Source organism: Trachemys scripta, chromosome 7 (assembly GCF_013100865.1).
Source record: "Trachemys scripta elegans isolate TJP31775 chromosome 7, CAS_Tse_1.0, whole genome shotgun sequence".
Taxonomy (NCBI): domain Eukaryota; kingdom Metazoa; phylum Chordata; order Testudines; family Emydidae; genus Trachemys; species Trachemys scripta.
In genome coordinates this window covers 100,437,379-100,460,469 of record NC_048304.1, presented here as the reverse complement: position 1 = coordinate 100,460,469, position 23,091 = coordinate 100,437,379, and the positions used below count along the sequence as shown (strand labels likewise).

The window sequence follows — 23,091 nt, the reverse complement described above, 5'->3', positions numbered from 1 at the left end:
TGCCCAAGCAGTGCAAAGCAGCCAGAGTGGACTGGTGAATTTGGGCCTAAATTTCTAGCCCTTATAGTTGTGAGGTGTATAAACTTCCAAACGTGAGTCACATGTAAACCAATGCTGTGTTTTCTGCCTGAGTCTGTGTACAGATTGCCTGCAACAACAGCTCCAAGAAGCACAAACTGCTCTTATTCACTGTAATGTTAACTTCAAATAATATGCTTCACATTTATTTGTTATTCATTCTATGAAAGGTATTATACATATATTTAAAATCAAAGTAAAATATTTATTTTATGTTGTAAAATTGGTCAATTTCACTGGATATTTGGAGGAACTATATTTATTTAAAATAGTTTTAAATACAACACATTGTATGTAAAACATATTAATGGGACTCAATGGATTTTAAATATCCACATTACAACACATGTACATCAATGCTTTTACAAAGCACAACAAGTGGCTTACTTTTCTTCTTTTCAGGTGACCAGCCAAAGGAGGGCTTCACTCTATTTTGCAACTGTTTTGCCTGAATAAGAAGTGAAGGATGGGGCTCAGAATTAGCTACATTCCATTACCTTTGGCACTATGTGCTGAATGCCCTACAAGGCTAAGAGGGGCTGGCAGCACATTAACAATTGAAAACTCACCTTTCGGTTTGTTTTAAGTGGCACAACCTCCAGCCCCACTCAGGTTTCTCCAGTATGACACCCCAGCATACACCTAGTGATGTTACATCAACCATGGAATCCTGCGGAAGCATGGAGCCAACCTATAGGTGGAGAGGGGTTGAGGTAAATTCCAGGCTTTTGTTGAACTTGTTAATGTATTTAGCTATTCGGCATGGCTTTGTAAACCTGTTCTTAAAGAACTATTTTATATCCCAAAGGGTGTAAATTATATAGACGCCCCACACAGGCATGCTCCAGGTTCCAGTGTGATTCATGGTGGATCTGAGGGCATCAGCATGGTGCATGTTGGGTATTCCACATCAAGCAGGGGACAACTGTCAGTAATAGGGCTAGTCATTGTGGGACCTAATAAAAAGGACCAGATTGTGATACCATTACTCACTTTGAGTAATGTCTTGCTCATCAAATACTCTTACTGAAATCTATGGCACTATTAGAAAATTAAGGTAAGTAAGGATATCACAAATCAGGACCAAAGAATTGTGCAATTTCAACTGATGTGCTGAATGGCCCTTTCACCATTCAACACAAGCTGCTAAAGATGATGGAATGCTGTGAATTCCTTTTGCAGGTTTCCAGTTGATTACAGACTCTACTATACAAGAATGGATTGCTAAAATATGCTATAAATGGCTTATGATACTGTTGGGTTTAAATGGTTACAGTTCCCTAGGTATCACCATTTTCACCATTAGCAGATGTCATGAAGAGGAGTGGTTATCACGGATCTTAAACATAGGTCATAATTAATGATGACATTATGCTGCATGTATATCATGTTGACCTGCAAGAAGACACAATATAATAATAAATCATAATTATAGATATTTACATAGGACCTTTTATCCAGAGATCCCACAAATCTCTACAAACTGAAGAAAAACAACAGGGATCACTTCCTCTGCCACTAAAATGTGGCCATGTCTGGGGTAAAGAAAAGAAACACACTTACACACACATACACACACACCAACCAACAGTTCAGGACAGAAAGTAAAGAATTATCCTTGTCCAGTTGAGACCACAGAGCTGAATTGGGATTTGGACAGAAAAACAAGCTCACAGGACACAACTTACTCATAAATATCACCTGAGATCTATTACAAACCTGTAAGACAATGAGTTTCCTCAATTCCCACTGAAGTCACTGGGAGAGTAGGACGATCAGGCTCTAAATAATCAATAGCATTTCTTGCAGTACCAAAGTTTTCTTTTCAGGTCATTCAAGTACTAACCAGAGCTGACCCTCCTTATTTGTGAGATCCGATAAGATCAGAGCTCAAGCTAGTGATATGAACTATCAACAAAACACAATCATTACATTCTGCAGATAAGAATTGATTCTTAGCTTGAGTTGGTATCAGGTGCACACTCAACCGTTCTTATAAATGCTTGATAGCTGTCTTAGACTATACATGTGGCTATGTCCTATCATTTTGTGTAACTATATGAATAGTGATGTAAATCTACAATGCCACTTTGTAAAAGAAAATAGTGCAATATTGTTAAACATCCAGAATTGCATTACTGTTGCTGCTATGCACTCATAAAGACACAGACCATTAATATATGTTTGGCAATAACAATGATATTGATGATTCATTATTATTCGTCCTGAATATACTTACCATGGTGATCCTGGTACAGGAGTAGATGCCACAGGCTTGTTGCCATTTGAAATGCTATCATCTTCATTTACTAGTTTCAAAGGATGATCCTTGACACAGAAAGACACAAAAATTAGTCAGCAAGTGAAACTGATGCTCAGGAGTGCTACTATTATACAAACAACTCTGTTTAAACTGGAGGTGGATTATTAAATCATCATTATACCACTGGAGACCATATGGACAACCATCTACCTCTAAACCAGCTAGGTTAGATTGGAAAGAATGTAAACACTGCCCTATTTGGAATGTTATGCATGCAAAGCTTGAGAGATAAAAAGTCTTCCATATACAGCACAGGTGATAGCTCACTTGGAATACTGTGTATAATTTTGTGCATTTCACCATAATTAGGATAGGCCACATCATCATCAGAAAGAAAGAAACCAACCAACCATGTGGATTGGGATACTCAGAAAGCTCAGGATCAGGTGAGGCTTTGGAACCAGAAGGCCAGCTAAGAGTGTAGAGTGCTCTGAGGGAACATGCAGGAGCAAAGAAATCTTGCACATCTGGACAGGTGTGAGGAAAAGGCTAGAAGGGAAGGGGTGCTGGTGCTTGTGCCTTGGGTTGGCAGCAAAACACTTTTGTTTGGCAGTGAAGAGCATGTGGTTGCAGGAGGCAGTTTGCATGGTAAGCAACTGGAACTGCTGGAAGTCAGGCATCAGGGGGGTTGAGGGTGCTCTGCATAAGTTAATAATTCAGTTATTTCTATTAATAATTCAGTCATCTAATATTTGTAAACAATTTTGCCTTACTTTGCTCAAGAATAATGCTGTTGAGAGTGATTCTCCACTGGCCTGTGTGTATGTCTGACAACAGTTCTTATGATACCAGCCATTGCACGGAGAGATTTTTGCCCTTTAGCTGGAAGCCTGGCATATATAGACCAGTTAACTATTTGAAAATTGCAGACAGGCAATCTCCTAAACATTTATTTATCAGGTAGTCTGGAAAGCTACAGGTAATAAGTGTTTTAAGGGTTAAAAAATCAATTTATATCAGTAGCTTAAAGAAATGAATGGAACGGAGGAAGGGGATGCTATGATAGCTCCCATGCAGTGTCAATGCTTGAGAGGATGTAATATGATTAAAAAATAATAAGCACATATACAGAGCTCTTAATCTTCAAAGTACTTTACAAATTTTAAGCACTCAATAATGCTTTTGAGAACCAGTGCAGCACTCTGGAGCAGCTGCAGTCTGAGGGGATGGACTGAGACATTATGATTATATAAAGCATAATGTCTCCAAGGTGCTGGGGGCGGGTGGGATAGGAATGGGAGTGGAGAGAATGAAACACACTGAACAGCGGCACTTGCTATATCTTTCCAAAAGGTTGAGGGTGTTCTCTGTGCAGCGCTGCCTTACTGAGGTAAACTGGTGGAGCAGGGAGAAAAGAAAGGAGGAGAAGTGGCTGGCCACATATATCACCTTTGAGTTGTGTGACACTGACAGTAGTTGGAGTGGTCTCCTCTTGTTCTCAAGGGGACTAAGCAGACTCCTTATTGTTACCTACAGCATGAAGGTGCGGAGGGTGAGGTGCTGAGTATAAGGGTAGGGCTGTCCCACGCCAGCACATTCATTACAGACATCCCTAATTTGGCTCTAGCTGTTTAATCTCCATATTGTCTTCATGAGGAAAGTAAGTCTTTCCACAGATCTTAAAAGATTTTGATTCAGGCCTTATATCATAGAATCATAGGACTGGAAGGGACCTCGAGAGGTCATTTAGTCCTTTCCCCACACTCATGGCAGACTAAGTATCATCTAGACTATCCCTGACATGTGATTGTCTAACCTGCTCTTAAAAATCTCCAATGATGGAGATTCCACAACCTCCCTGGGCAATTTATTTCAGTGCTTAATCACCCTGACAGGAAGTTTTTCCTAATGTCCAACTTAAATCTCCAGTGCTGCAATTTAAACCCATTGCTTCTTGTCCCATCCTCAGAAGTTAAAGAGAATTTTTTTCTCCCTCCTCCTAGTAACAATCTTTTATGTACTCGAAAACTGGTATCATGTCCCCTCTCAGTCTTTTCTTTTCCAGACTAAATAAACCCAATTTCTTCAATCTTCCCTCACAGGTCATGTTTTCTAGACCTTTCATCATTTTTGTTGCTCTTTTCTGAACTTTCTCCATATCCTTTACAATCCACTGAGAAAGAATTTGGGTATAAAAAAGCTACACAAATACTACATATGTACAATGCCGGTGTTGCTGTTAATCTCTAAACTTACATTAGATAAAAGTTTAATGATCATTAACATTTGTAATCCATATATATAAAATTATCATCTTTATGTAATGACTTCATTAATTATCTTTAAGAAGGGGTAAAAGTATATTAATTACATACACAGAGAATATCAAATTTAGAAGTGTTGCAATGACAGTGAGGTAGGGCCCTAAAAATGAGTCCTGGTGCACTTCTCTCTCATGGCTTGTGGACATTTCTGCACACACATCTGGAATTTGGGGATCTCTAGATGCTTGATGTTGGGGCCTTGGGGATCCTGATTCTCCAAGTCATTTAAATTGGCATATAAAGGGACAAAAAGTGCTGGTCTCTATTAAAGTGCTGCCTTAATGTCCCCTCTCCTTCACTCCCCAACACTATTTAGAACGTACAAGGTTACAAAACAGAGAGATTGGATGGGTAGATAGAAAGAAAGTCTCCCACAACGTCTATGGAACTAAAACACTTTCAGAATTATAGGGAACTCTAGTCTTCTCTTTAGTTTTCCATCAACTGCGTTTCACACATAGACATACCCCACACCCACTCACTCATGCACAAACATAAACAAGCAAATAATAAATAAATAACAACAAGTAGTCTGGTGAAGAAGGAAGACAGAGATTCTTATTTCTGTATTTAAATACTTAGGAGGCACTCAGATGCTACCGTAAATGCGGCCATATATAAAGTACCACAATGGACAGATTTGACAGAAACGTCTAGAAAAATAGAGAGTAGGGAACAATCCTGACTTGATAGGAAGAGCTCCAGATCATGATAGCCCTTTACTCAATCTCTGATTTCCACAGTTCAATATTTTAAAAATTAGAACAAAATCCATAATGATATCAGACCTTATCCTCATCATTCTCTGTTGGCTTGCTTTTCCTGTCGGTATGTAAAATCAATGTTGGTGGGCAGGAGGCTCTGCTTGATTCTTTGCCTTTATCTGTAAGGGAAAATATATATATATTTAAATTCACAATAAACATATTTCTAATGACCCACTGAGATATCTCAAGAGTTTATATTCTATCACTTCGGAACTTAGAGTTTAGCTGTAAAGACAGAGTCCCCATTAGTGAATAAGCTGGATGGGGAGACAAAATGTTCCATTATTTAAAATGAGTGATTGTGGTGTTTGGTAGAAGTGATCTATTACACAATCTGAATTCAGGATTGCCACTTCTTACTAGAAATTTTTAGTAGTACAGGTGATTAACCACTGGAATAAACTTCTAAAGGAAGTGTTGGCTTCTCAATCTTTGGATGTCTTCAGATCAAGATTGGATGCCTATATGGAAGATATGCTTTAACCAAACACAACTTATTGTGTTCAATGCAGGGATGAAATTCTAGGGTCTGTGATATAGGGATCAGAATAGATGATCTAATGCTCCTTTCTGGCCTTAAAATCTATTAACCTATCAAATGGACCTGTAGCGGGGTGGTCACCCGCTCCTCCCTGGGAAGGTTTAAAACAGCCCTGGGAGAGGGCTGTGGCAGGGGAACAGCTGGGCTGATTGTGAGGAAGCAGGCTCAGCTGGGGCCATGCCCCAATCAGGCCCAGCTGGCCCCTATTAGAGGCTGGGAGCCAGGAGCTCAGCAGAGTCTCTCTCTCTGCGTTCAGAGAGAGAAGGGCCTGACTTCAGGGAGCTAGAGACAGGGTACCTGAGTGGAGCAGGGCTGGGGAAAGGCAGAGGAGCCGGGGAGCTCCAGCCTGGAAAGCCCCAAGCTGCGGCCCAGCATAAGGCTATTTGGTACTGGGTTGCAGGGGGCAGCCCATGGGTAGGTAGAGGCAGCAGGTCCGAACCCCTTTGCCTGTGATGAGTGGCTGATGCTGCAGTCTGCCCCAGTGAATGGGGGCTAGATGGAGACTGGGCAGTAGCCAAGACTGAGGCGAAGTGGGGATAGTGGGTGGGGGTTCCCCTGGGTGGAGAGACCCAGAGTCTGGGGGTACTGCTGGGGGGGCAGCAACCCAGAGAAAGGGGTACCGGGGTCCTGAGAGGGACATGGGGCCAGTGGCAAGGCGAATCACCAGCCTGCAGGGGGCGCTCCAGGGTGCTGGAGGAGCTAATTCCCAGAGACAACCAGCAGGAGGTGCCACAGGGGTGAGTCTGCACGCTGCAGAACCCCACACCAGGAAGTTCAGATCTCCAAAGTTCAGGGATATTTAGCTGTAAGGTTTCTCTGTTTGGAATCCTCCACTACATCTCACCAAGCAGTGATGATGCTTCAACATATCCAAGCTAAAATTTCCTGCAGTAGCATTTACATACAAAATAAACATTACCATATTTTCCTAAATTCGTAGATGAAGAGCTCTGATCACGAGAGCCCTGTACAAATTATGGAAAGGAGAACTGGATCATGCAGAAATGAGTCTTCTTATAACACACTCTTTGGGACTATCGTGCATCTGAGAGCCCTTAGGAAATATTAAGCCTGCTTCACAATGAGATAGCCATTTTATATTTTGTCACTTACTAATATTAACAGATTATTCATAGTCCAAGCAATAGCTTATACTTGAACTCTCAAAGAGATCTGTTAACAATATAACATAAAGATGAGGAGATGCTTCCATCTTAGATCCAGCTTGGTGGGATGAGGGCAATCCATAAGGGCATTCCAACATCCTGGTTGCCAACCACTTTAGCTTGGAGTTCAGGAACGGTTGTCAATCTGAAAACTATAGTCTCTGACTTTTGTTCAGTATCTTACAAAAGCTATATTTGCAATGATTATTGGAGAATTCATTATAAAGTACGATTATTGCAATGCTCTTTCGAGAATGCATTATAAAGCAGAACCACATACAAGAATACTACACACAAATAGTATGGATGTTACTCAGAGTCCAGAGTGTGAACATGTTAGCAAGCACATAACAGAAAACAAAATGACACAAACAAACATGCACAACAAAATTCCAGTCTGACCATTACTCTCCTAGTAAGTGAATAGAGACATTCTCCTTTTATCTATGATTTCTCCAGTGAAGTCTTCCCACTGGCATTCTATTTGCCTCCGTTCTTCACAGGAAGAATGATTCCAGCCAATGCTGGTGTGCTTCCCCTCAGCACACACTTCTCAAAATCACAATACAGCCATTATTTTGTACATAAATGAATAGGTAGGAGAACCTGATTTTTAGAGTAATTAATCTCACTCACATTGTTTTTGCTTAACATTGTAAAATGAGATTAGAGATGCGAACAGCCCATCTGACATAACAGCCTCTCACAGATCCCCTCACCCAAGTCTAAGGGCTTGCATCCCATACGTCTAGGAAACAAGAAGCTTGACGTTTTCCCCGGATTGTATTAAAGCCATGATGAACGAGAAATTTTAAAAAGTGAACCCCACTCTGGAGAAAAAGTGGTGGATGTATGTAAATATTTGACACTGCTTCACCAAAGTGAAAATATATATTTTAGGGGGTGATGGAGAAATCACTTTTTCCAGAAAGGATTTGGATTAGGTGTTCTCTTGTTAAATGTTATGGGTAATCAGGAGGAAGACTGAATACATTTATCAATTGATTTCCCCATTAGAGTAGGGAAGAGTGCAGAATGGCTATTACATATCCAAATAATCTCTAAATATATTTTCCTACACTAGACATCTGTTAATACTGGAACAAAGCATTAAGGGCAAGATTCATGTCTGGTATCACACAATGAAGTCACACCTGGCATGAATTTGACTGTAAGTATTCCAAACTATAAGCAACAAAGAGTCCTGTGGCACCTTATAGACTAACAGATGTATTGAAGCATAAGCTTTCGTGGGTGAATACCCACTTCACCATATTGAATTTCTCAACATGCTAATCTCACAGACAGAAAGTTTCCCAAATCAAAAGGAACACCACAGTGATTCTGGTAGATGAAACTTCAAACATGCTGAGAAGGAGGCTGTGGTGTGCATATATATGTAATTGAAGAGAGATGTCTTCTTAGGGATGAGCATCCTGGACTGATGCATGACTATGCTTTTTGTGTTTTGGTTCTGTTGCTGATTGTAATAGAGTGAGTCACGGGTCTCTCTCTCTCTCTCCTGAAGATTTTATTTTTGTTTTTATTGTTTGTCCTTTTCCTTAATCTGAAGTAAAAGTTCTCATTAGACTGAAAAATATATTTTGTTCTTTGTTTTGGAAAAAAAAAAGATTAAAAAAACCCTTCAAAACCTGTTTGTTAACAAAATTAGAGAGAAGTGACATTTGAGAATCCAAGCTGACTCTCACCATCATTAGAGAAATTTCCAAGATGACTCTCACCATCATTAGAGAAATATAGAGGATGCACCTACAAGAACCTAATCCAGACTCAACTCTGATATTATGTTACCACTGTTCTAGAGTTGACACCTCTGAAATCTTTCTCAGATTTGCAATTTCTTCTGAATTGTTTCATAAAGTCATTCCTGTCCATTAGCTCTGCTCTATGATATCTTCCATTAGTTTGATTCTCTCTTCAGTGTTCGCCTCAGAGCCAACTTCTGGTTGTTTGTCTTCTCTTTATTTTCAATACCACAATAGGTTTAGTTCTCTGCTTGTATTTTACCAGTGAAATTCCAGATGTTCAACTTTTTATCTGAAACTGCAGAAGCAATGGACAAACAAAATGTGTTATTCATAAATTCCTACCCCACCGATAGGGATTTTTAAATTAAATATTCTTAATGTGCCTGCTGAAAAAACTGGAGAAATTTCCTTTTGTAGAAGGTACTTCTTTAATAGACATTGATTTTGCTGCAACTTCAGCGGCGTGTGGATTAACCTGAGTATCTAGGCTTTTTACACACATAATTGCCTCTGGTGCTGGGCCTATTCTAGCACAGCAGAACTTATTCTATAGCTCTCTGAGGGTTAGCGCTAGTGTAAAATATAACATGTCTAAGTACTCCTTGCTTTGTGCTCTTCTACAAACTCTGATGCTCTTGTCAAGAAATAATCCCTGTGTGGAAAACAAATTATTTCATGATGGAATAGTCAAGACACTAGATGACTATAAAGGTAAAGTAACAAAATACTCCTAATTACATAATTATAATCAGAAGCAAGAAAACGTGAGGCAAAATCTTTTGTTCATGAATGCCTAATAAAATGGGGATTGTGATTTTTTCCCTCCCAGTTTAGGGGGAAATCACAATAGCCCTTCCTCCAGTTCTTCTTTCTGACTTGGATGATCCAAGGAAGAAGCTATTTTATGTTTTATTTAGTATTAATCACTGTTCTGGTTTCAAAATTGGTCAAGATCTCTTTGTTTCTTTCATATGTATTTATATATTTAATGTATATATTTATAAGTGTGTGTGAGGAGCTCAAAGGAAAGAAAGAAAGCAATAGTAAGTTTAAACAGTCACAGTTGTAACTTAATTGGTAAATAGAATAAATTCATTTGGTACATATATGAAATATTGTTGAATATGGGATGGGACACTTAACTCAGCAACTCCTCAACACCTTGTTCATAGACCTGAAATGGCAGGAATTAACCAAATGAGATACACAAAGACATGACTATATCCCAAGCAGCTAAGACTGAGAACACACACAATTACTAAACTGCTGCTGAGATACTGACATTAGTGAATGGTGACAAGGTGACAAAAAATGGAGGCCTATAAATTCAGTCAATGTTCTTGTATTTTTGTATATATGGGCATCTAACCTTCGCTCCACCCAAATATCTCCCACTCCAGACAGAATCCTGGCACCAGTGCAATATACTCAATTGGAAGATATGTGACTGCACTCTTCTGCAGATAGGATTATACACATACTCACAAAGAAAAATGACTTTATGTGAAAGCAATAAGAGGGAGTTGAATGTTAAGCAATAAGTATGGCTTCCAGACCTTTGTATCTCTCTTTCTTTTCTTCTGTCAGAAGTAACCTGGTTGTTACATTCTACATATATAGCCAAAATGTAATGCTTTTCCTTGTGGAAAGGAGGAATTGAAAAGCTTTAAAATATCCTAAAATTATAGTACTGCTCATGGGGATGGGGTGGTGGGGAGAGGAAGTATGATCCAGGATGGTAACATTCAAGATTAGATTAGTTGTGTGTGTATGCAAGATTGGATGTTTTTTCTAAAAGCTATGCTCTAGGAATTATTTTGTGAAAGTTCTGGCATCTAACTTGTGGTTCCCAACCTCCAGTTTGTCTTCTGTCTCTGACCCACTGGTATCCTGACCTGATCTGACTCTGGTTCCCGACTCGTGATTCTGATCTCCAGTTTGCCTCCTGCATCTGACCTTCCAGTAACCTGACCCAGCTGACTCTTGACTCCTGTCCCGTGACTGTGGACTCTGGCTTCCGGTACTAGGTCTGCCCACATGAGAAACCCCATGTGACAATATGTTTGCACAAAACATTTGGAAAACAGTTTGGAATAGTGAAGGAATTCAACATGCTGACAACAGACCATTCATAAACAGGAAAAAGGGCTAACTTCACCAGACTCACTGCATGTTTCACAGATTTTAAAGCCATAAAAAACCCTCATAACCCTCTAGTCTAACTTTCTGTACAGCACAGGCCATAGATTTTCAGCCAAATGATCCCTGCATCTGACCAAAGAAATTGCAGTAGAACTAGAGTACATCTAGCTGAGAATTGTTCTTTCAGCTCAAGTCATGTTGAATTAATGAGGCAGCCTAAGAACTAGAAAAACAATCCATTAGAATTGGATTTGTCAGATAGGAAAGTAAGGTTTAGAGAATCCACTCTACACAGTGGGAAGGAAGCCTGCACTGCCTATATGGGGAATCTTAACAGAATACCTCGAAAATTTATCTTATCTACTGAAATGAAGGACATCAAACAAGATGCATGTTTACCTTCTCTTCCAGTTGGTACATTTCTCTTCTACAGATTTATTCTTCTCCTTTTAATCAATTCTTTTTCCACTTCAATTTGAAATAAGTGTATAAAATATTCCACAGTATAACACTAATGATGCCATTATATATTTTCAGTATAATCAGACATTTTTTTCTAAACTTATCACCGTAATTAACAATGATATACTGCTGTAGTTGCTTTACTGCCACCTACTGGTATACTGGAAACTGTGCAAAAACAATAATTTATTTCTCCAAATTCTTGCAGATAGAGCTGAATGACTAATATACTTTTATAGTGTAAAAGTAAAAGTTGCATCAGCAACATTATCATGGTTGCTAATAGTATGTTGCTAATAGTATGTGCTAATGTCTGTACACATTTTATTAACAATAGGACTATACTGAGCTACATATTTAACCAAAAGGAGAAAACAAACCCAAGTAGGAAAGGCAGCATTCATGTGACTGCATGCTATTCCTATCATTTATGCTAATTAACTGTAATGATTCAGGGCCAGATCCTCAGCTGGTTGTAAAGCAGGAAAGCATCAATGAAAACAATAGAGCATGGCCTATTTACACCATCTTATATGCTGACCCTCAGATACAAGATTCCTTAGACAGCACTATTATCATCCAGTTCTTGCATCTATAAAGCCATATATATTATTTCTCTTCCTAAATCTCTTCTCTCATTTCATCATACTACCCCTCTCACCCCCTGGATCCTTCCTACACTCTTTTCAAGACAGAAGAAAAATAATTCAAGCTAATCTCTAGGCTGTGATTCAGCCCTTTGATAATTCTTGTTGACATGCTGTCCTCCACTCTCTATGCTGACTTCCAAGACAATATCCAGTTTAAGATACTGGTCCTAATCTTCAAAGCTTTCAGTGGTGTGGGCTCAGGGCATCTTTTAGATCACCTAAACTTCTGGGATGAAGACTGTTGTGGTTAACAACTCTGCTACTCAGGTGCAACAGGACTTTCTACCACAAGAATCCAGAATGGTAGCTGTGGAGAATACAATAGGAAGACAGATATATATACAGAGAACATGAAAAAATGGGTGTTGCCATACTAACTTTAATGAGACTAATTGATTAAGGTGGGATATTATCAGCAGGAGAAAAAAAAACTTTTGTAGTGATATCAGGGTGTTCTCGGTATATAAATAATCTTGTTCTCTGTGTGTATCTATCTATATCTATATATATCTTCCTACTGTATTTTCCACTACATGCATCTGATGAAGTGGGCTTCAGAAAGACTCTGAGTAAACTTTCATCTTACTTTCAGCTTATGCTCAAATAAATGTGTTAGTTTCTAAGGTGCCACAAGTACTCCTTGTTCTTTCTACCACAAGGATAACACTCATCTGTGCAGGAAATAGAGCTTCCTGGTGGGCCGGTCAGACTGTGGAATTAACTCGTCCGGGAATGAAGGGCCATCACAAACCTCACCACCTTCTGTTTTAAGTGCAACATATACATTTTTAAAAAACAAAAAACTTTACTAAAACAAAACACTACACTGAACACACAATTCTTCCCCCAGGAAGAAGGGGAGAGAAAGAACAAACCACATGTGACAGCTGTTAGTCACATTACTTAATACACTAGAGAATGATAGTGGTACAAGAACCTATGTAAAACAAACAGAATAGAATAAAATAGTTCCCAATCCCAGTTGCTAACAGAAAATTTAGAGATATAACTCATTTAGATAAAACATATCCACCCTAATGATTTTAAAGGTATTTCTAGAATTAGATGGGGCTTTACTAGATGCAATCCAGTTGAAATAACTAAGCATACTGTATTTGTATGCGGTCAGTTATATATCACTTCTCTTAGTAAGTCTGATAAATGAATGAACTTTTCAGAGGACCATCTCTCCTGTTTTAGCATTGACTCAAGAAAGTGAGTTTTATTATGCTGTGGCTATCACTTTTGTAAAATTCCTTATTTAGACTTATATTTTGACAGAAGGAAAAGCTACTAATGGGCCAGTAAGTGTTACTTGGAAAAAAATCAGTATTATCTATGTAGATTGTTGTACAGTGTTCTATAGAATATTTGCGGTGAATATAATCTGAATTTAAAAATGTTCTAGTGAGTGATGCTAGTGAATCTGTCACTACAGTACACTAAAATCTGGATTATATGCACTTCAGTTATCTGAAACTTAGTATTTTCTAAAACAGGGTCATATTAACAAAGTCCATTAATCACATTCAAATTCTCCTCAGTTATAGAACCTCAATACTCTAATGTATTCACCTGTCCCCCATGACATTTGAGTCATCAAGGTTTCACTGTATTTTTGCCTACAGACAATGTAGCTCCCCTCTGTCAATGACAGTCACGATAAGGAAAGGTATATTTAGTATTGGTCATTGAATTATTTAAATGTGTGTGGTTATGAAATATAATTACCAGAGAAACATAGTTGTACCGGAACAGATGTCACTGTTTTGTGTCTAACCTCTGATTTTACTAATACATAAGCATATGACTAACTTTATAGATGTAAGTAGACCTAGCTATTTAAATCAATGGAACCACTCATATACATGAATTTAGGCACAAGCTTCAGTCTTTTTCAGAATCAGGGGCCTTTTTTGGTACCTTGTCTACCACAGTGGCAAGTATTTGATGTTTCAGGGAAAAGTTCACTCAGAGCACTAGCTCAGTTATGCAACAGTGTTCTGTGGGGAAAAAAAACATTGAGAAGATGTTCACTATATCTTCCCTTTTGTATCTCCCCAAATTACACCTCTACCCCGATATAATGCTGTCCTCAGGAGCCAAAAAATCTTATTGCGTTATAGGTGAAACCGCATTATATCAAACTTGCTTTGATCCGCCGGAGTGCGCAACCACCCTCTGCTCCCCCTCCCCCCCCCCCGGAGCGCTGCTTTACCACGTTATGTCCGAATTCATCTTATATCGGGACGCGTTATATCGGGGTAGAGGTGTATTTGCCCAGCATGAGAGTTTATAATCCTTGTGACATTCTGACACTTGCACATCTGGTTGCAAACATTAAAAGGTGTATTGCTTTTTGAATTCCCCCAAACTATTTGCCCGTGGCAGGGAATTACCACAGATTAGTTACACACTGTGTAGGAAACTATTTCCTTCTATCCATTTTAATTATTTGCCTTTAGAGATCACTTCATTTATGCATTTACTCAAGGTCTGAAAATGTTCAAACTTGGCAAAGATACCAAGAACTACTGTAGTACAGTCAGAATACACAAAGTGCAGCACTGCACAGTTATCGTCCTAGCTAGAATATACATTTATGATACATATGCTAAGAAAGAGATATCTAGTTCCCCGGAAAGTTTATGTTTTGTTTTGTTTTATAAAGATTCAAATTCTGACCTTTTTAGGGATGTTTTCATCTCAAGGTAGTTTTCTCTCCCCTTTGTTCTGTATCCTGCATAGATGGGAACTTTTAAAATGGAGGCTCCTCTGACTCCTTTGCAAACACCTCACAGTGGTGTTTTGCTCTCTTTGCTTCTTTCTAGGGTCCAGGCAGGCAAGGTCCAATAAGCTCCAGTACACTTTTGATGGAAAAAAAGGGAGATCTATAGATGGAGTTTCCCTAACACATATGGATGGATCTCAGCCGGGGCAGGAAGGGAGCTAAATGGTACACAGGTAGGTGTAATCTAACCTAGAAGCCCTTTCAACAATCAAGAAAGCATTGCACAGTTCTCGTGCATGCTACCTTCTATATTTCTTCAAACAGAAACTTTGATATGGCAACACACTGGAAGGTAAGAGATTTGGGTTCTCAGCTCTGTTACTTAGTCACTTTGTGACCTTGGGCAAGTCATTCTATCTTTGTGTGACTCATCTGCATAATGAGGACAATCGTATTTAACCACCTTTGTAAAGCACTTTGAGATTAGTGGATGAAAGGCCCTGCACAATTGTGAATTGTTATTGCTTATTGTTATTAATTTGATTTTTCCATTGAAGACAAGGACCACTGAAAGTGCTAACTTGTAGTAATCCATGGGAATACTGTTGTGTCATCTTGGATAATATTAAAGAATAACTCATGGCATGACTTTCCTTCACTGAAATTACCAGGAAATCAAACAAGAAAAACTGAGAAAGATGAATGAGTTTTATATTTATAAGAAAAAACGAAGCAAAAGTATAATGCTCATCTTATTTACATTACATGGGTAAGTGGGAAAATGTAATGATTGCTGTTCTACACCTATGACATTTCAATGAGCCTGGTGCAATAGTGCTTGTTTGATTGAGGAAACCTATTGAACAAATGTCATACCAGCCTTACAGAAAATATTGATAGTCACAAAAAGGCTCTATACAATCAAATCACCAAACATTATGATGGATAAAATGGGGAGGTTGGTTGTTTTTCAGTCTGTCAATAAGAAGATTATTAATGGGGTCTCAGAACAACTATAAATCTTGTTACCCACCTGCAATTGGCTACACAACTACATATCAGAAAGACTCTGAGTAAACTTTCATCTCACTTTCAATGCATTCCTTAAACAGTATTAAAGTCTATTTACTCCAAAGGATTTGCTTTCAACAAGGAAACATAACACAATTTAGCACAGTCCTCTCATTCTTAATGATTCACATGCAGGGTTTTTTTGGGTCTCCAAGCAACATAACTCTGCAGGTGATGAAAGCAGTCTGAAGAGTAGATCATGACTGAAGAAAGACAAACACATTTGAGTTGAAATACATCAAAAAGGAAACACACAAACTTCTCTGAAGTTTTCCAAAATATCTCTCAATGAAAATATGACTAATGCCTGAAAACTGTGTGTGGACATGTGTAAGAAAGACAGACAGAGAGAATATTCAGTGCAATCACAAATAAATCAGAAGATCTTATTTGGGAACAGACGTAACAAGAAAATAGTCAACTCTCCTCTTCAGGGGAACCTATGATTCCATTAATGTATTTGTGTAGAACAGCCCATAATTATGTATTCCATGGGACAAACCTTCAGTCCAGCCTACTCCAGACCTTAATTTTTATCCCAGGTGTATTTTACCAGCACAATTTAGGTGACTTGAACATGGCTGCACTGTAATTTCTGAGCACAAAAACGTAGATCAGCTTCTGAAATGTGACCATCTCATTCTACATCTCTGAGTGCAACACATTGTTTGTGCTAATATTGCTTAAATATAAAAGATCTGATATAATTAACCAGGACTAGAAGCTATTCATTCTTGAATAGGCCCCAGTATTTCTCAAAAAAAATATGCCCTAGAACATGTGCTTACCGACATGTCCAAATGGTGGGGGGGTGAGGAGGGGGAGGTTGCAACCGCTTTCTCTTCCTTTATGCTAGATGGGGGAGCGGAGTTCTTGAAACTTTTTTCTGTTGTAACATGGGGTCAGGGTATGGACAAGCTGGAGAACCTATGGCTTATCTATTCTTCCAGCATCATGAGGTGCCTCAGCTCAATTCACCCCCTCATTCTAATAAGGAAGAGAAAGCACTTTGCTTAGTCCAAAATCAGTCATCCTACACTAAAATGAAGCTGTATTCATGGTCAGTCAGTCAGTATTTCACATAGTTAGAAAAGTATAATTACAATTTCACATCAAATTCCAATCTCCCTTTAACCATGACTTGCCATATGTAAATATGAATTAAGACAAAGCCTCGAGGATCTTTCACACCTTTGGGAAGGACCAGTTCCCCTCCTTCCAACCACATCCTCTCACCTTCAAACACATGCACATTTAGATGGCTGTGGACACAATACTTGGATCAGCGGGGCACATCAAAAAGCATCCTCTGTGGTTTCAGACAGTCTGACTCCACAGACCAACCGTGACACTACTGACGTGGAACATGAGAGGTCTAATAATGGCTCCAGAAATTAATCTTTTGCACCACCAAATGCAAAGCTGCTGCCAAGTGCCAAGCAGGGAAATCAGGATCTAAAATATTTTGAACAAGCTCCTAAATAACCAGAGTAAATTCTGTAGAATTTGCACAGCATTTTTTTTTTCAGTTTTGCATTACTATGCAGTACGGGAAACATGATTTGGTCACAAGTACACAAATATGGAACATATGGTTTTGTAATATAATAAGTACACTGAAACCTACACACACCTGTTAATGTCTGATCCATGAAATTGGTTGCCATGAAAGTCACAGCTGGTGTAGATACAGCAGCAACCCTGGTGACTTGCGTTGGCATCAAAGGAGTCATATGAGCATCCACTCTAGAAGCAGCACCTGCATAGAGACCATAAGGAAAACATTACTTTTTTTCCCCACTAGATACATTTACTAAAAATGGACTTTGCTTGTGCAATCTAATTTCAAAATGACTTTATTCAGTTGTCGTTAAATATAACTGGGCAAATACTTCAAAGCATTTTTGTGAATAATCATTTGAATGTTTAAACTAATTTATTTTCACGCACCTTTTTGTGTTTGCTATATTCACTGGCAGGGATGTTCATAGAGACTGAATTTTAAGCAAATATTGGAGAATAATCACAGAAGGTGATTCTGAATTAGTTAACATGGAACAGTTTTGTCAGGAAACAAATGTTCAGGGATACGCTCATCCAATCAAGAAACAGAATAAACCAAGTAGCCTATTTGCCCATCATAACTAACCAACACAGCTCTATTTTCTAATGCAGAGTACTCACAGTGAACTGCTTCTGGCCAAGAATTATTCTCCAAAATTATTTGGCAAATGATTTAAAACAAGAGTACATCCAAGAAAATCACAATCTTCTCAGACACTTCAAAAACTGAAAAAGTCTAAATGAATCAAATACATTTTTTTATGATGAATTAGTCGCTGTCGCTCAGCTCCATTGCTAAATCTATGCTATTTAAAACTGAGCTACTTAGTCCTTAAGATACATTTCAATTTAGAGCTACTGACAAATTCATTGTTAAAACTTAAGCATTAATTTTGAGCTATGTGTGAGTTTACTCATATAACGTCTACTCTGGCCAAGAATAATGTAGTATGACCAGATTTTTCCAGTCTTTTGCTCCACTGAATAGTATAACTGTATTTGGGGTAGTTGTCAACCCCCCCTTTTTCTATATTATACAGTAGTGTGTGGGGAATATTTCTGTAGTACTTGCTCTTTATTGTAGCGGGAATCCATAAAAACTCCATAAACACACTTGGAGTCTTTTGACTCTCTGATTACAAGTTTTTGAAGGAAGGTTAATAAGCAAAACTATTAACATATAAAATATTGATCATGCTGTTGACTATAACCACCATTTCTCAAAATAAATTATATATCTTAAATCAGACTTATTCCTTTAAAAGTACTATTTGTGATTGTTTATTCCATTGGTAGCAACTCAATCGAGTATTTCTTATTCATATCTGAGATGTAAATAAGCATATACAAAAATAATGTTAGGACTTTTACATACTTTTATAATTAGAACCACAAGAACTTTAGAACTCAGTGGTCAAAGATACATAATGCACCCTAGCCACAGACAACTGAAGAGATTTGGCATGTTCAAAGTGTCACACTTCTGGAAACAGTCAATTTAAAGTAACAGAAAAAAACCATTTATGTGTGTATTCTGCTGCTTAGCATACATATCCCCTAATGGATTTTATATAAGCTGCTCATGCAAAGAGAATAGAATAAACTACTCCTGTTGAAAATCCAGTAAGTCTCACCCACCTCCTCCAGCTTTCATATTCAGGAGACAATAGTGAGATCTATTATTTGACTGAGAGAAACTGCCCCAGAAAGTGGTGAAAGCCACAGTAATTGAATCACTCATACCTTTGGGCAAACTCTGGGAATGTATTGTAGTGACCTATGTCATGCAATGAAGCCGGTGATTTGATCTGTAGGTTTTGTCCAGTTCTAATTTCTAAGGGACAGATTGTCCTCACCCACCATGGGAAGGGCTAGGACCAAGGGAAAGTCCCATTGATTTCTGTTGCACACTTTACAAAAAATGATCCTGTCACAAATGAGGTTCTGGCTCCCAATAGGGATAAACTGCCAGGGATAAACTCTTTTACCTGCCACAGACTCTTGAACTACTGAAGGGGTTTCTACAGCACAGAGGAGTCTGCAGAAAATGTAATGAGTGCTCAGGCTGCTTTAACTTTAATTGGTTTCCTGTTGGTGGGGAAAACGCTTAACACCCAAATTCACCTTTCAATATGGAGACTGGAGATTATGCCACTTTGAAGCAGTGAAAGATCCCCATGCACAGACCTGGGCGTGCATGGTCTGGGCCTAGAATCTCTACAAAAATACATCTCCAAGATCACTGACTAATATTTATTGTCTTTTCCAGTTGACAAGATTTAAAGTTGCTATTTTAATACATTGTTTCTTCTATTATCAATTACATTTTCCCAGATAAACACTGGATTTTAGGCTACAAACCAGCACCATGAGGTCTATTTTGCTCACAGTTGAAAAGGATTTAAAAAACACAGTAAGTCATTTTAATGGTGCTCCATTTTTTAGAAGACTTGATCTTTTACTGCAGCAGAAATGGCAAAAAATATATATAATTTATTAAAGTAATAATGCTTTATAGAACTAGAAAGGAAAAGTTCTTATAAAGGGTTTACTAAGGAACTACCTAGGACAATGAAATAAATAAATAAATAAAAGCTCTGCCAAAAATGACAGGTACTCGAGAAAGAGTTAGGAGTTATTTAAGGCATTACAAGGATGGGATAGATTTTTGCAGTTCAGTGAATACTGCCGGTGATGCATTTTTATAACAAACTAGTATAAACCAGGATGGCTCTAAGACATCATAACATGGCACAGGATAGAGGTAAAGTGATTTATTCATTTCAACTTTGTTTCATTTTTGTGTTGTGAAAGCAAAGCAGATACCAGTGGCACCAGCCCAGCAGGGATGCTTTCCAGCTCTAAGAGACCTCAGGAATATGGAGCAACCATAGACCAAATGAGAGTCCAAACGTGCTGAGAGCATTGTGGAACTGTCAGAGTTACTTAGGAGCAAGGATCTGAACCTACGGAGATGGACAGTTATTTTGGGGTCAGAAGTGATGAGTATATGCTGCTTTTGCTATTGGCATTTAAAACTACTGGTATATTAGTAGTACATAGTTTTGGAATACATAGTTTCCTTTAACCACAGGCTCAATTCCAGCCTTTCAACCTTCTGAGGTTGATACATTGCATATTGTGCATGTGTGTACTCTGCACGAGGGACTTTCAGCTTAGATCTTAAAATCTGAGGCATGTCTCAGATCTAATGACATTAATGATCTAATAGCACTTTTCCATAATAGTAGGAGTTGGGCCTGTGTTCTGTTCATGCTGTGGTGGGGTTACCTTCTGATCCAAAGTGGCTGCATGTCAATGGCACTGTTTTTTTGAAATACCTTGGGAGCTAGTGCAGCAGGAAGAAAAGGGTCTCTGCAAGTCTTCAATATGAAACAAAGATTTACATCAAGCAGGATTCAAACAGAAGCAAAAAGACTTAAATCATGCAATACATGGGAAAGGAATGCATTATACAGTAAGGTGCACTTTTATCTCTGTATTGTGGTAGCATCCAAAGAACCACATCAGAACTGGCACCACATTGTACTTAATGTTGCACAGACACACAAGTAAGTGTGAAAAACACTAGGAGGGAAGGGCCCATATATTGTGACGGTAATAGAAGTAAGATCAGATGGTTGCATAGCCCATGGTGATTCAAAATCATCTGAAATAACTAAATAGAATTAGCTATCCCTAACTGCTGTACAATCTAGCCATCCATGGTTGGCTGATTTCTTGTAGGCATCAGAACAGATGTGTGTCTTGAGGGATATGAAGGATGAGAGGGCAGTGTCATTGTGGACTATTTCAGGAGGGCTTTCCAAGCACAAAGGGCAGCATGAAATAAAGCAAGGAAATGCTAGTGGAAGAAGTGGTGAAATGAACAGGCTAGGCTGGAAATGTTTGGTGGAGCAAAAGGGACAGGAGACTTGGTGATGCCATACGACCTCTCTGGTCTGCTTAACCTCTTAACAAAAACAGCCCACAGTCTTCTTCCTGCTACTCCCATCCCTTTGGGAGGATAGTTGCCTGCTAGCAATTACCCTTGATGAGCTAGTAGGGGTTACTTGAGGGAAATGCAGAAAAGTTTAATTGCCAGCAGCTGTGGGAAACACTCCAGTAAAGAAGCATTTCATTATCCCTTCTTATTTTTAGTCATTAAATCAGTGACAAGAAATTCCTACAAGACATCTGAGTAGCATGAGCAAGGAATCACTTTGCAATGTACTGTAATTAATTTAATACAGATACACTCAATGGAAGTCTCCAAAATAGATCATACGGAAGAGATGAATTAGATACCATTAGACAGGCACCTTAAATAGTGTTTTACTAAATATAGAAGCCTTTGAACTTGGCAATCGCTAACAAGATATCAAACCATTCTCCAGTTCGAGGAGATTCAGGTGGTGATTACCTTTTAGGACCTGCCTCTGCTCCTATTGAAGACAATGACAATACTTACATTAACTTTTATAAGAACAGGGTCTTAGAAGATAAAGTAATTCTGAGGAACAACCACTGCTCACAAGAGTTCTACCATCTGCATCTCAGGTGTCTCTGAATATACAAGAAATCTCCACAGAAGACCACTCGTATAAGGTGTCCCCATGTCTTACAAAGCCTTCCCACCATATCCTCTGACATATTGAGTAAAATCTTGTTTCACCTTTATTGGAAAACCATTTCTTAAACTATAATTTAGATCTATGCTATGATTTATACTACATAAGCATGTTTAGAAATTAAATATATAATATTTATTATAGAACAAGGGATGCCATTTTAGATTGTTTCCTTTAGCTTTGTAAAATAGTATTAATGATCACAAGGAGGAAATATTTCTCCTATCACTTTAAACAATTACAGAAACAGGTTACAATGATATTCACTCTTCTAGACTCTTCTAATTTTGGTGAGGCAAGAATCAATATGTACATAATGAGTTTCTTGTTATCTCCCTTAGGAAGGAATAGACAGGGAAGGCTAGATAACTAGTTTGAATTTATTGAAAAGGGTCATTTTCAAGATAATGACAAGCTTCATTATGAAAGTTAGAGGGGAAATGTCATGCTTTGTTCTCTCATATTATCAACATTTTAATATTTCCCTATAATTTCCAGGCAGACTCTAGGAGCCAAATTCCCTGAAAGCCCATACTACACTATTCTGCTGGGTTATTCCCTAGTGGCAGACCATATTCCAAAAGAGAAGGCTATGAAGGTGGAATGTAAACACGATATCTTATACTGAAATTGGAGCCACTGGCTGGAAAGTGGCCATGCCCAGTGTGGCCGGTGCATCAATTGATTGAGTAGTTCTATGGATATTCTCCACCAGCACAACTCCTACGCAAACACAAGCTGTCAGAACTGCTCCCTAATGGAAAACCCACAGAAGACAAGAACACAAACAATGCTTGACAGTTTTTGCCTTTGACTGAGAGACATCAGAGTGGCGAGTGTCTATAGCAGATATCCAAATTCATCCCAGACAGATGATAAAAATAACCTCTGAGTAACTGAAAGTCTAGTCTATGAAAAGAATATAGAAGGTCA

The 23,091-nt window shown here is 38.5% G+C and overlaps 1 protein-coding gene across 2 annotated transcripts in view; it reads right to left on the bottom strand.

Annotated features, from left to right (window-relative positions):
* Positions 1–23,091, bottom strand: part of TCERG1L (transcription elongation regulator 1 like) — a 215,275-nt gene that overhangs the window by 38,798 nt on the left and 153,386 nt on the right. For both annotated transcript variants that reach the window (XM_034776812.1, XM_034776813.1), the window contains exons 5-7: positions 17,598–17,723; positions 5,454–5,548; positions 2,318–2,406 (exon numbers count right to left, since the gene is read on the bottom strand). In XM_034776812.1, coding sequence (XP_034632703.1) covers positions 2,318–2,406; positions 5,454–5,548; positions 17,598–17,723 — 310 coding nt within the window. The remainder of the gene's footprint in view (positions 1–2,317; positions 2,407–5,453; positions 5,549–17,597; positions 17,724–23,091) is intronic.